The sequence below is a fragment of the Salvia hispanica genome, chromosome 6, assembly GCF_029641045.1.
Source record: "Salvia hispanica isolate PSC_SH4W2 chromosome 6, Shi_PSC_v1, whole genome shotgun sequence".
Classification (NCBI taxonomy): domain Eukaryota; kingdom Viridiplantae; phylum Streptophyta; class Magnoliopsida; order Lamiales; family Lamiaceae; genus Salvia; species Salvia hispanica.
The window spans coordinates 44,248,183-44,261,936 of NC_142697.1; the positions used below are offsets into that span (position 1 = coordinate 44,248,183).

At 36.6% G+C, this 13,754-nt stretch overlaps 2 protein-coding genes across 2 annotated transcripts; one reads left to right on the forward strand and one right to left on the reverse strand.

The window, feature by feature from the left end:
* Positions 1-6,652: 6,652 nt before the first annotated feature.
* LOC125203810 (polyphenol oxidase I, chloroplastic-like) lies at positions 6,653-8,669 on the forward strand. Its single transcript, XM_048102267.2, has 2 exons — positions 6,653-7,272; positions 7,374-8,669. The coding sequence occupies exons 1-2, from the start codon at positions 6,653-6,655 to the stop codon at positions 8,491-8,493; spliced, it is 1,740 nt and encodes a 579-aa protein (XP_047958224.1). The 3' UTR covers positions 8,494-8,669.
* A 958-nt stretch (positions 8,670-9,627) lies between these two features.
* LOC125208008 (polyphenol oxidase I, chloroplastic-like) lies at positions 9,628-11,691 on the reverse strand. Its single transcript, XM_048107548.2, has 2 exons — positions 11,138-11,691; positions 9,628-10,959 (listed from the first exon to the last, which is right to left on the reverse strand). Exons 1-2 carry the CDS (start codon positions 11,672-11,674, stop codon positions 9,805-9,807), a joined length of 1,692 nt encoding a protein of 563 aa, XP_047963505.1. The 5' UTR covers positions 11,675-11,691; the 3' UTR covers positions 9,628-9,804.
* Between the last annotated feature and the right edge of the window lie 2,063 nt (positions 11,692-13,754).

Below are 13,754 nucleotides of genomic sequence, written 5' to 3' on the forward strand. Positions count from 1 at the left end.
CGAACCCATAATTTTGGGTTTCGGGTACTCAAAACTCGTCGGGTATTGGGGCTGGGTCGGGAATACCCGAATCCCGCGGATTAAATTTTCAGCCCTACGTTTTACTATTTTGGTCCATCCGCGAATAAGAGTCCCAGTTCCTTAATTAATATAAATGGTAAAAGATCACACATTTCATCAACTCATTCTACTCACATATCATTTAAAACTAATATAAACAAGTGAGGCTCATTTTCCACTGACTTTTTTTCACTCACTTTTCTTAACATTTCTTAAAACTCGTGCCGAAAATGAATAGGGACTCTTATTCGTGGACGGAGGGAGTGCTATCTATGATGCAAAAGGTAGCAAATCAATATAACATGTTATTAGCCTATAAATATACTAACTTTCGACATTTTCTGATTTGTTTTTCTAAAATTTTTCTTTTTCTAATTTAAATGCAGGAAAAAGGAGATTTTCTATAAAAAAAATTCTTAACTAACCATTTCAATCAAAATAATACTAATAATTTTACCTTTTTTTCTAAATTGTAAACTTAGTTGTTCGATACACTTTTTAATTATATTTAACTGTCTAATATCTTTAAAAATTTAATATAAGTTGTGAATTTAGATATTTGTGATATTTTCATTTCAAATTGCATTTGATTAGAATGATGTTTGTTCTCATTTTTATATACTAATGCTTTATTTTCATTATTTAAATGATTATGTAAAATTTACATTCACTCATATATTATTTTGATTATATATTTTTTTTATTTAAATGATGTGATTTTAAAAATGTTATTGATATGGGGTATTATCTTAAAAAAAATCACTCTCCATACAGTTTATATATATATTAATATTCACACATATATTTAAAAAGTGTTGGCATTAAATAACTTAGAAAAAATATACTGTGGGAAAAAACATAAATTTACAAAGTTATTGCAAAATTCTAGAAAATCTCAATGTTCAGGGGAAATTTTAGAAATAACGAAAGTTCGTGTATTTTTCAGCTTCAATACTTGTCGCCTTTTGCCACATTAGCACATCCGACGTACACATCAGCTTAAATTTTTAAAAAATATTTTTGGAAAAAAATCAGAAAAGCTGAAAGTTCATGTATTTAGATTCAAAAATAAAAATTTAGGAAAAAAACAGAAAATATTGAAAGTTCATATATTCACATACAAATAACCCAAAAGGTAATCAAAGTAAAAAATAATTTTCATTTTATTTGCATTTATAGAATCATATACTACTCCTTTCATTCCGTATTAGTGGAATCATTGTCATTTTGATACATTTCATATTAGTGGAGTAATTTCTCTTTTTAGTAAAAGTCAAAATACATTTTTTATCATTTACTCCATTTTACTCTTTATTATTTTATTTGTGCTTAGTCTCTCTACTTTTTTTTCATTTTCTAATATATTCTTCTTTACTTAATTTAATTTACACATTTCTTTTAAATTGTGTGATAAAAAAATACACTTCCACAACTACGAAATGTAGGGAGTACTATATTATTGTTTAATAGTATTACTGTAAATTTAATATAAAAATTTAACTATATGACTAGTATTTCTCGAGATCGAGCAGAGCACATGGAGCAATTACTACTAAGCGTAGCACATTGTTTTATAGGCATATACAGTCATCATGTTTCTTAGGTCGTGGACTCGTGGTAGTAATGGTTTTGGTCCAATGAAATAAACAAAGTTTAACACGAATAAAGACGTCACTACCCAAAAAAAAAGTGTTAAAAAATAATATTTTTTTTAATACAATTAAAGATGTTAATTTGTATTTTTAAATATAACACCACCTTTTAATAAAACGGTCTTTATTATTGATGTTCAAACTAAAATTAAGAGAACGCAAATAAAAAAGTCCTTAGAAAGGCAAAAAAATTAAGTAAATTTATTCTTAATTGAAGAATGCTTTTTTTTTAATCTTAAATTATTGTTATTTTTTAAAAAATTTCAACGCAGGAAATTGCATCTCATTTTTTTTGTTTTTAAAAGATTGACACAACTACTTGTTAAAATGTTCTTATAATTAAATAAGGGTTGCTTTTCTATTTTGATAAATGACATTTATAAGTACTCTGCTTTTTCTTTTATAAAATCGCTAATGCCTATTACTTTCTATACTAAAAAACAATTCTGTATACTTTGTCAAATTACATAATTAGTCAACTAAAATACAGTAAACCACGTTAAACACGAATGGGGAATTAAAATTAATAATATATTATATGTTAGAGGTAGTTGTCTAGGTGAGATTGGTGAGATTTAAATATTCAATTAAATCAGGCTTGGAGCTACTGGTCAGTTAACAATTAATGATGATTAATTAATACTTATATACAATTATTAATTAATTATATAAGTTCTGGTATCTAGTCTGGCATAAATAATTACATATCATGCATCCAAATTTAAAATTAGGTGCCGATTTTCTCAGATCTGCCTGATTAATTAAGGATGTAATATCTGAACATGCATCAGTATACATTTATAATACTAATTATATTTATAATTATTATTTTATAATATATTTTCAAATCAATGTAGAAAAAATTGTAATCGAAATAATATTTCAAATGATGTGTATTCTTATTTAAAATTTTAAATTATATCACTAACAACTTTTTGTTATATGAAATATCAGTGAATAATCGTGAATTCGTGATGATTCATTTAAAAGAGCTAGTCTTACACTCTTACCAATAAATATATTAAAAGTGATTAGTTTGAGGCACTAATTAAATGATTGTGAAAATCAAGCATTTAATTTATGTATTTTGCGATTCCGAGCATTCAGTAATTACTGAGCTTCGTACATGTATAATCATAATTATTATAACGAGAACGAATCGGTAATTAATGTTCAGAACTAAGTGTATTTTCAGTTTTAAAATATATAAATACTAATAATTTTTTAAGCCATACTATCGGTCTCCTCCTACAATTATGGTCATCAATAAAATAATGTAAACACGTTCATCAATCAATGAGCCCCTAAGAAAATAATCTATTTAATAAACGATATGTGAGCTGGTGAAGATATTCACATCTATGTGTAGTAGATTTCCTCTTTTACTTTCAATATTAAATTAAGCATTGTGCACATGTTTAATACGTTTGGGTCTAATTCATTTATTGCTAGTAAACTTCGGTTAGACTTTTAGGGCCAAGATCGTGGATGAATATGCAAACATAAGTAATCGAAAAATTATTAATTAATTATTTTGAAAACGCATCATTTTTATTTTAATATTCACTAAACCATCGAATTATTAGATGAGTTATTAATGTATGCCAAAATTAATAGAGTACATGTTTTTTCTTGCCAGAGTGTCCAAATAATTTTCCGCTGACCAAAGCAATTTTAGAAGTGTGAAAAAATACACAAATTGAAATATTTTGATTCATTACAGAGCAAAACACACAGTAATTAAAGCTGCCTATAGTATTTGATTTTGTTTTCTGTAAATCGCTTTGTCGCATAAAATTAGTTATTTATTCATTTTTAGTATATTTTCAAAATATAGTCAAATTTCTTAATTGACTTTATCTTAAAACTTTTACCCTTTTGTGTTAAATAACAATTTTAGGATAATACGTGCATCAATACACAAGGATAAAATATATCCCTTCCGTCCTCAAAGAGCATGAACATTTGATTCGGTACGAGTTTGAATGCATAGTTGAAAAAGTAAGAGATAGATAGAAAGAAAAACTTCTTAAAGTGTTGTTAATTAAAAATGGATCCCACCTCATTCGAAAAAGAAAAATTTCCAAAATTATAAACTTCATAATTTTTAGAGACGGATTAAAAATAAAATCATTCATGGAGTACTACTTTTCAGGAACTGAGCGAGAGTAACAATTGTCAATAAATAATGGAAATTCGAGGACGTGTTATGAGACATGTATTATTTAAATAATTATGTTTACGGGCTTCAATATATCCCTTGATTCTGTAGGATTCGTTCACGTGGTCACACAGATTGTTCAACTTTTGAATAATCGAATAGTAAAAATTATCATACAAATTGTGATACAGAATAGAATGAATAAAACATACTCCGTATAATTATAATTAAAAAAAGAATAACAAGGTTAAAAGAGTCACAAAATAAGCATTTCCATATTTTTATTTATTATATTCTCACAAAAATAATCTTATTTTTTTATTTTGGAATTAATATCATTTCTCTTAATTTACAAAAAAAATTAGTACTCCATTTTTTTCTCTTTCTATCTCAGGTTTTACCATTATGTATTTAAATTTGTGTATAAATAAAACTATTTTGATAAACAGAGTATTTATTTTTCTTTGGTAGGTGAGAATCGTGAGATGGTGTAGTTTAATTTCATAAATTCCATTAACACCCTCATCAAATAAAGATTTCAAATTTGGTACTCCATGTAATATTTTTTATTTCACCGGTGGGAGAGGTTCACATGTTGTCATAAATGAATTACTCGTCAAACAAGGTTGATCGATTGATTTATTAATAGGAATAGGTTTAGATTGGATAAAACCACTATATAATTGTATTATTAAAGATTTGATATCAAGGACGATCTTCTAGAAAAAGATTTGACATCAAAGAAGAGGCATTATAATTCTATACTTAGATGAGTCCGCAGTTAAAAACTTTCGAGTATTTCATTTAACTTTTACATTAATTTATGTAGAATGGGCAAATAATTATAATTCCGAAGGAAAGAAAGAATGATAGGTAAGTCAATCAAATAAATGGGGCTATAGACAAAATTAGCTAATTTACATTATACTACTAAATTAAAGTTAATTTTGACATTTTGTACGGGTTAAACACCTCACTAGTTAATCTCTTAAATTCACAAATAGTGATTAATTCGCGAGTTTGAGGCATAATCAGTGAATCTGTCACATTTTCCATTTGTTCGGGATTTTACATCATATATATACTCACGATTAATGACGACCAAATTCACAAATTCATGAATCACGAGCAATGAGAGGACATAGTTTTTATGCTTTACACTTTATGTACTTTACCTATACTCATTTTAGTCATTTGTAAGATATTTTAATAATCTAATACTCTCGACACGACACAGGGATCTGATCAGTTGTTTATGTATTTGCTAATTACTAGCTATGTCAACAACCTAAATTATAAATGTCAAAACCTATGTTATAAATGTCAAAATACGAAATGATCATTTGTATGGCAACTAAATTTTGTTGACTTTTTATATGTCAACAATAATTACTTGACATATAAATGACTTCGTGTTAACGTTTATATTATAGATGTTGCCATAGTTATTATAGCAATTTATCATAGTAATAACCTAATAGGACCCCACATATATATAATATACTATTTATCTGCTAATAAGACAAAATATTTTGAAATACTAGTAGTTAGAGCATCCATAATGGCTTAGGGCTAGCCACTCTCTCTCTTTGCCACGTCATCAACACTAAAAATTCACCTGCCACATCATCATTTTAATCAAATAGGCTAGCCACAATAAAAATAATTCAAAAACAACTACATTTACGGAATTAAATTTACGATAAATTACGGAATTAAATTTACGAGACATATACGGGAAAATTCATTCATTTCATTTAAATAAAAAAAGGTACATAATTAAAAAAAATGGGGCTTCTACACACGAGCCCCGCCTCTCTCTAAAAATCGCGTATATGTAGTGTTTCAAAAAAATTCAAAAAATAAAAAATAAAAAATTGTTCTGGCCGATCGCGAGCCTGCAATGGCGGCCAGCGCTCGCAAATCAGCGTGCGCTCGCCTATTTTCTCGCCGAAAAGGCGCTGGTCAATTCCAATGGTTCGGCTAGCCGACCGGCTAGCTACGCGAATCGGCTAGCCGGTGTGCTAGCCGCCATTGTGGATGCTCCTATAACTCCTTACAAATTTCCAATTTTATGTTGTATATTGGATTTAAAGGCACAATATTGATGTAATTATGAAATAGTAATAAATAAGTTAACAACTTACTTTACATTTATATTCTCTCCGTCCATAAATAATAGATCACTTTGTGTATGGCACGAGTTTTAATGTAGAATTGTTAACGTAGGAGAGAAAGGAAAAAAGTAAGAGAGAAAAGAAAAAATAAGAGAGAAGTAGTGTTAGTAGAATGATGTGTAGGGTTATTCTTTGTTGAAAACTTACCATAAATAACTGTGATCAATTTTTTGTGGACGGCCAAAAATGGAAATTGTGATCTATTGTTTATGGACGGAGGAAGTATTATTTTCATAATAATTACACTTTTAGTTCTTCAGAAAAAAAAAATCACGTGTGGACCTTTTGCAATGAACAAAAAATTCAAATCTTAGTTGTACTAGTATTAATAATGACTTCTAAGAACTGGTTTATTTAGTAAAATAATAAGATAAGCTATACAAGCCACAGGGCACTGGTTAGGTTGACAAAAGGCACATGGTTTATGTAGTTATTTATTTCGTTGCTACATCCATCATATATACGTATAATTAATTATCTAGAACTAGTTCAAAAGTTCAAATCAAGCAATTAGTAGAAATTAAATTATTAAAAAAACATGCATGCATAGAAGCAGTCCCTATATAAAGCCATGCATCCCCAGCAATAGAAACCACCAAACCATGGCTTCTCTTCAATCTTCCTTCACGGTGCTCGCCACCACTCCCACCCCCCGCAATTCCTCCCTCTCCAAGCCCTCCCTCCTCTCCACCCCCAATGCAAGGCGGAGCCACCGCTTCCGCGTCTCCTGCAACAGCAGCAGCGGCGGCGGCGGTGTTGACCGCCGCAACATGCTGCTAGGTCTCGGCGGCCTCTACGGCGCTAGCAACCTCATCTCGGGCCGCAAAGCCAATGCGGACCCCATCCTGCCTCCCGACCTAAGCCAGTGCGATGCCACCGGCGCCACCACCACTAAGGACGGGCAGACAGTTAGCCTCGACGTCGACTGCTGCCCGCCCTTCACCGACGTCCAGTCCGACTACAAGCTCCCCTCGTTCACCACGCCCCGGGTGAGGCCAGCGGCCAACCGCGGGACCCTGAAGCCCGAATACATTGCCAAGTACCAGCTAGCCATTAAGAGGATGAGGGAGCTCGACATCACCGACCCGGACGACCCCCGCGGCTTCACCCAGCAAGCCAACATCCACTGCGCCTACTGCAACGGCCCCTACGACCAGCCCGACCACCCTGGCATCGATCTCCAAGTCCACAACTCCTGGCTCTTCTTCCCCTTCCACAGATGGTACTGACTGACTGACAGACTTATACAGTGATTTCAGTTCTCTCTTTACAACGGAAATATTATTAAATTAATTTTGTTTATGTTTGATTAATTGCTAACAGGTATCTCTACTTCTTCGAGAGGATCCTCGGAAGCCTCATCGACGACCCCACCTTCGCCATTCCCTACTGGAACTGGGACAACCCTCGCGGCATGTTCATGCCCGAGATGTTCTCCGTCCCGGGCACCCCTGCCTACGACGCGAACCGCGACCAGAATCACATCCCCGGCGGCCCCAGCCCCGTGGTCAACCTCACCCTGGGCAGCACTGTCACCGACCCCATCCAGATCGTCAACAACAACCTCACCCTCATGTACAATGAAATGATAGGCACCCCCGCCTCCGCCATCGACTTCATGGGGCAGGCCTACAGAGACGGGGAAGCCCCACACGGCTTCCCCCTCGGGGGAACCTCTGAGCGAGGCTCCCACACCGCCATCCACGTGTGGGTTGGAGACCCCAACAACGAGTACAGCGAGGATATGGGCAACTTCTACTCCGCGGGCCGGGACCCGCTCTTCTACTGCCACCACGCCAACGTCGACAGAATGTGGGCTCTCTGGAAGGACATCCCAGCGGGCTACCCCAAGGAAATAACGGATCCGGATTTCCTGAAATCTGCCTTCATGTTCTACGACGAGAACAAGAACCTCGTCCGCGTCACCGTGGCCGACGCCCTGGACCACAAGAAAATGGGATACGAGTACGAAGCCAGCAACACCCCATGGATGAACTACCGCCCACAGCAGAAGTTGGTCCCGGCCGACGTCCAGAGCCTCTCCAAAAAGGCGCAGACGGTGAAGAAGCTCTTCCCTCTCACTCTCAACAGCACTGTTAGGGTTATCGTGCCCAAGCCGGCCACGGGCAAGGCAGACGAGACGCTGGTCATCGAGAACATCGTCACCAACAACTCCAAGTTGGTCAAGTTTGATGTGTTCATCAACGACGAGGACGACAAGCCCGGGGAGGTCGACAGGGCCGAGTATGCCGGGTCGTTCACGCAGCTGCCGCACAGGGTGAAGGCCAAGCAGAGCACCGGCAACCTCCGCTTGAACTTGAGGGAGCTCTACGAGAACATCAACATCGCCGATGATAAGTCCGTTGTCGTCACCATTGTTCCCATCATCAACGGCTCGGCTGTCACCATTGGTAGTGTCAAGATCGTCCCTCGCGTTGCTTAACTCATCATTTCCATCTCAACATTGTTTTTCCGTGGCTGAATAAGCCTTTTGCTATTTGTTTCCAATAAAAAATGTTTCCAGTTTCTGTGGAAACATTTGTTTTATCCAACTGTATTTATACTCCATTTTGTGGAGTATGATACTTTGAATTAATATGATATTTGAATGTCCCATTATTTTTTTCTCCATTGCTTATATCTAACCGTTTAACTATTTTTGGTTTGCTCTCAAAAATCAAAAAAATGGAAAGGGAAGATGATTTGGTGTCAAAAGTCTAAACAAATCTATTCAGTAGACTCTGAAATATTGAAATTATTAAACTATATATCCCCAAGAATTAAGTGTTTTTCTAAATAATCGCCTAAGCTTCGAATTAAGGGACGTAAATTAAAGCATCTAAAAAATAGTAGTATAACATTAAGATATAAGTTAGGAGTAATATATTTGTCCTTGATTAAGAATGTTTTCTTTGCATGTAATTTTTCTAAATTTTCAACGCAAATATTTGCGCTTCTTATAACATTAATTGTTTGGTACTCCTAGTTTACATATTAGATGCATTTCAATTCCATTAATATTATTCACTTTGATCAATGTAGCATAAAGTTGCAATTTATTCTATGTGGACAATTATCAATTTGGGATCGTATACATGTGTTTTCAAGGATTTTTATCACAAGTTGTAAATGGCTAAATATATTTCAAGTTAATGTACTATAAATCTAGTATTGCAAGTTAAATAAATAAATCACATGATGGAGGAACTTTACGTCTTTACCGAAAGGTGGTCGGGACATTTCAATATTTTTTTCGAAACATGTTTAACGTTCTAGCTCCACCTCACGGTCATGTCATTAAACCACTCAAAGATTTTAGCTAAATTAAATAAGTATTTCAATCATTCAACCCTAAAATATTACCTAAAATACAATAAAGTCGTTGATCATTATTACTAAAGCTCTTTTTGGTTAAAAAGTGTTTAGAGAGTAAAATAGTACTCCACCCAATACATTATTTTGGAATTGGAATGCATCTTTTTTATCATCACACATGTGACTTGAATTCCCAATTTCTTTGTTTATAGTCTCTGTGTAAAAGAAAGTTGCTACTACAAACTAAGGAATTAACAAGAAATGAGAAGAAACAAGAATACTTGGCATTATGATTAAAAGAAATGTTTCATTAATCCATTTCATATCTCGAAGAAGATACAAAGGATCACGAAATTGGAAACATTTTTATTGAAACACACAAGTCTTATTCAAACAACTCGAAAACAGAGCAACGAACTCCAAAGGAGAAATCGACGAATCAAGCCGCAACGCGTGGGATGATCTTGATGCCACCAATGGTGACTTCGTCCCCGTTAATGTGCGGTACAATGGTGACGACGATGGAATCATCATCGCCAATGTTAATATTCTCGTAGAGCTCCTTCAAGTTCAACCTGAGATCGCTCGCGCTCTCCTGCGCCCTCGCCCTGTGCGGCACTTGAGTGAATCCTCCCAAATACTCAGCTCTATCAAGCTCCTGCGGCTTGTCGTCCTCATCGTTGACGAACACATCAAACCGGATGAGCTTGGTGCTGTCCGCGACAATCTTCTCAAGCACAAGCACTTCATCGGCCGCGCCCTTGGTCGGCTTAGGCACCAGAATCCTCACAGTCTTGTTCAGCCTGAGAGGGAAGAGTCTGTCTGGCCTCTTCGCATTCTTGCTCAGCTTCTTGATGTCCACCGGGACGGCCCTCTGGGCCGGCCGGTAGGCCATCCATGGAGTGTCGCTGTGCTCATACTTGTACCCCATTTTCCTGTAGTCCAGGCAGTCGGCCACCTTGACGCGGACCAGGTTCTTCTTCTCGTCGTAGAACATGAAGGCCGCGTCCTTGAAATCGGCCTCGTTGATGTCCTTGGAGTAGTTCGCCGGGATGTCTTTCCAGATAGTCCACATTCTGTCGACGTTGGCGTGGTGGGAGTAGAAGATCGGGTCCCGCCCGGCCGAGTAGAAGTTCCCCATGTCCTCGCGGTTGCTGTTGTTGGGGTTTCCGGTCCAGACGTGGACGCCGGCGTGGGACCCGCCCTCGGACGATCCCCCGCTGGCGCGGGCCGGGGGGGCGTCCCCGGCGCTGTAGGGGTCGCCCATGAAGTCGATGGCGGACTCCACGTCGCCGATCATCTCCTTGTACATCTGCGTCAGGTTGTTGGCGATGATCTGGACAGGGTCGGTCACGGGCGGGTTGGTCATGGTCAGCGTGACCAGGGCCGGGGGCCGATGCGTCGGGTCGCGGTTGATGTCATAAAGTGGAGATTTTTCGTTGTCGAAAGCCGGGGGAATCTGCATTCCCCTGGGGTTGTCCCAGTTCCAGTAGGGCAGGGCGAAGGTGGGGTCCCCGATGAGTTCGCCCATGATCCTCTCGTAGAAGTAGAGGTACCACCTGTGGAAGGCGAAGAATATCCACGAGTTGTGCACCTGGTCACAGGGGCGGACGCAGAAAATGAAATTAGTATAAATTTAGGATAAATTTGAAAATTTTGTTAAAGAAAAAAATAAGTTTAGACCTGGTCACATGGGCGGACGCTGAAAATAAAATTAGTAAAGGCTATAGTTTAAAAATACTAAAATTAAGTTTACTAGGGGCTTATGGTACCTGGAGATCGAGGCCGGGGAAGCCGATCTGGTCGTAGGGGCCGTTGCAGTAAGCGCAGTGGATGTTGGCTTGCTGGGTGAAGCCCCGGGGGTCGTCCGGATCGGTCACGTCGAGGTCCCTCATCCTCTTGATGGCGAGCTCGTACTTGGCCAAGTACTCCTTGTTGATCCGGTGCGCGGCCGGCCTGACCCGGGGCTTGGTGACCCTGGGGAGCTTGTAGTCGGTCTGGACGTCGGTGTAGGGCGGGCAGCAGTTGACGTCCAGAACGACTACCTCAGTGCCCTTGGTAGTCCACGCGCCTTTCGGGTCGCACGTGCTGAGGTCGGGAGGGAGGATGGGGCTCGCCTCGGCCTTCTGGCCGGGGACGAGGCTGGTGGCGCCGTACAGGCCGCCGAGGCCGAGGAGCATGTTCCTCCGGTCAACGCCGCCACCGCTGCATGAGACGACAGAGCGTTTGGTGGCGGCGAGCTGGGATGGCGGAATGCGGGTGGTGGGGATGGTGGGGCGCGCCGTGAATGAGGATTGGAGGGAAGCCATGGTTTGGTGAATTGGTGATTTGGTTGCTGCCGATGCATGTGTATATATAGCAAATATTAGCTACTCTTTGTTTTATTAATTAATTCTCCCATCATTCACACAATATGTAATAATTTAGTCATTGTAGATCTAAATCCAACTAATCTTACAATATTTAATTCAGCCCTATAGCATCGTTTTTTGATACTCATAAATGATATTCTTGACCAGCTAATCTACACTAAATTACTCTTTTGCAAGGCTGTTTTTTTCTCTAACCGTTGTAGACTATTGTCCGTAGTTGTAACTTTCTAAGGACTAATAATCAAAGAGCTAAATATTTTCGAATTTTAAGTTTGATACATAGTACTAATATGAAATAGATTATTGTACAATAAGTTTTATAATTTTAACCTACTTTGCATCTGATTAAGCTTCGGCCAATTTGCTTTAGGTAGATCTATTGATAGCCACTGAATACCACCTTTCAATTAAGTACTCCCTCCGTTCCATAGTAATAGAGTCATTTTACCATTTTAGTACGTTCCATAGTAATAGAGTCATTTCCATTTTTAGTAAAAGTCAACACATTTTTCCACACCTACTTTACTCTCTCATACTTTTTCCTCTCTTCATCTCTCTCCCTTTTTCATTTTCCACTTTATTCTCCATTTACTTAACTCACCTAACACGATTTTTCTTAATCTCCGTGCCGAAAAGAAACGCCTCCATTACTATAGAACGGAAGGAGTACTTTTTAAAAAAAAATTAAAAAAAAGGAATATTTGGAGATAGGATACTGATTTGGATCCAACGACGAATATGCCATCCCCGGGACCATTTGTTATAAAAAAATATTGTACTACTAATGAATATGTTTTATTTTGTTTGGGTTAAAAATACGCATAAATAAGTATAATAGCGAGACTTGGGATTTGTTATCACATGTCCGAAAATCTAGCCATATCTTACAAGGAGGAGTTTTATCCAAACTTATTCTACTAATTAGTGTGAAATCACTTAAATGGAACATATATAGTCAAGATTATTAGTTGGCTCACCTTTTCTCACTTTACCTCTCTCAACCATTTATGACTTCAATTTCTCTCTTCCATACTCTATTTCTTCGAATTTCTTGGCATCTTTCGACTGTGTCGAAGACGAAAAAGGATTCCCAAGCTTCACGTTTTTCATTTTTTAAAGATGAGTTTGTATCCGTATTAATAATTCTACGGAGATACTGCCAAATAATAAAGTAGCTAAGGTTGCACTCTTTTATCCCAACTTTATTACTCCTATTATAACTTTTAAATATGCAAAGTGGAAAGGAATATCTATAAATTGAACAGCGTCAACTTCATCTTTCCACTTACACAAATTAACAAAAATAGATAAATACATATTTAAATTAAATATTTTAGCACCCGCGCTTTATACAGATACAAATAGTGTTTTTAGTTAAACTTTTTTTGTATTTATGTTATACTAATGGGGGTATTTTTATGATCATCCCCCACATAGGGGTGTAAATTCGGGTACCCGCGGGTACCCAAACCCGAAACTCAAAAATGTCATACTCAATACTCGATCCGTATGTGAATTCGGGTACCCTAATACCCGATGCAGGTACCCAAACCTAACTAATCGGGTACCCATAAACTCGGAATTATTATATTTAAAATTTATTCTTTTATATAAATTAAATTGTGATGAGAATAGATATTATTAAAAATAGCACAATACTTATACTATTTATTGATTATAATTCTATATTATATAAAATAGTTATTAGACAAATAGACACTACTTAATTTTAAAATAATTTTTTATTTGGTATAAATTGAAACATAAAAGAGATTAAAATAATTTTTTAAGACATTAAATGAACATGTAAATAAATGGAGAAAGCATAACTAACTAACTATATATTTTCAAAAGATAACAAGTAAGAACATAAATAATGCAACATGAACCGAACACGAATGTAAAGAAGTATTATAGTCGAGATAATAGAACAATAAAATGTCAAAGCAACCAAACATAATCTAAATAATGTCAAAGCAAGCAAACATAATCCAAATAGTAAACTAAGAACTTTATA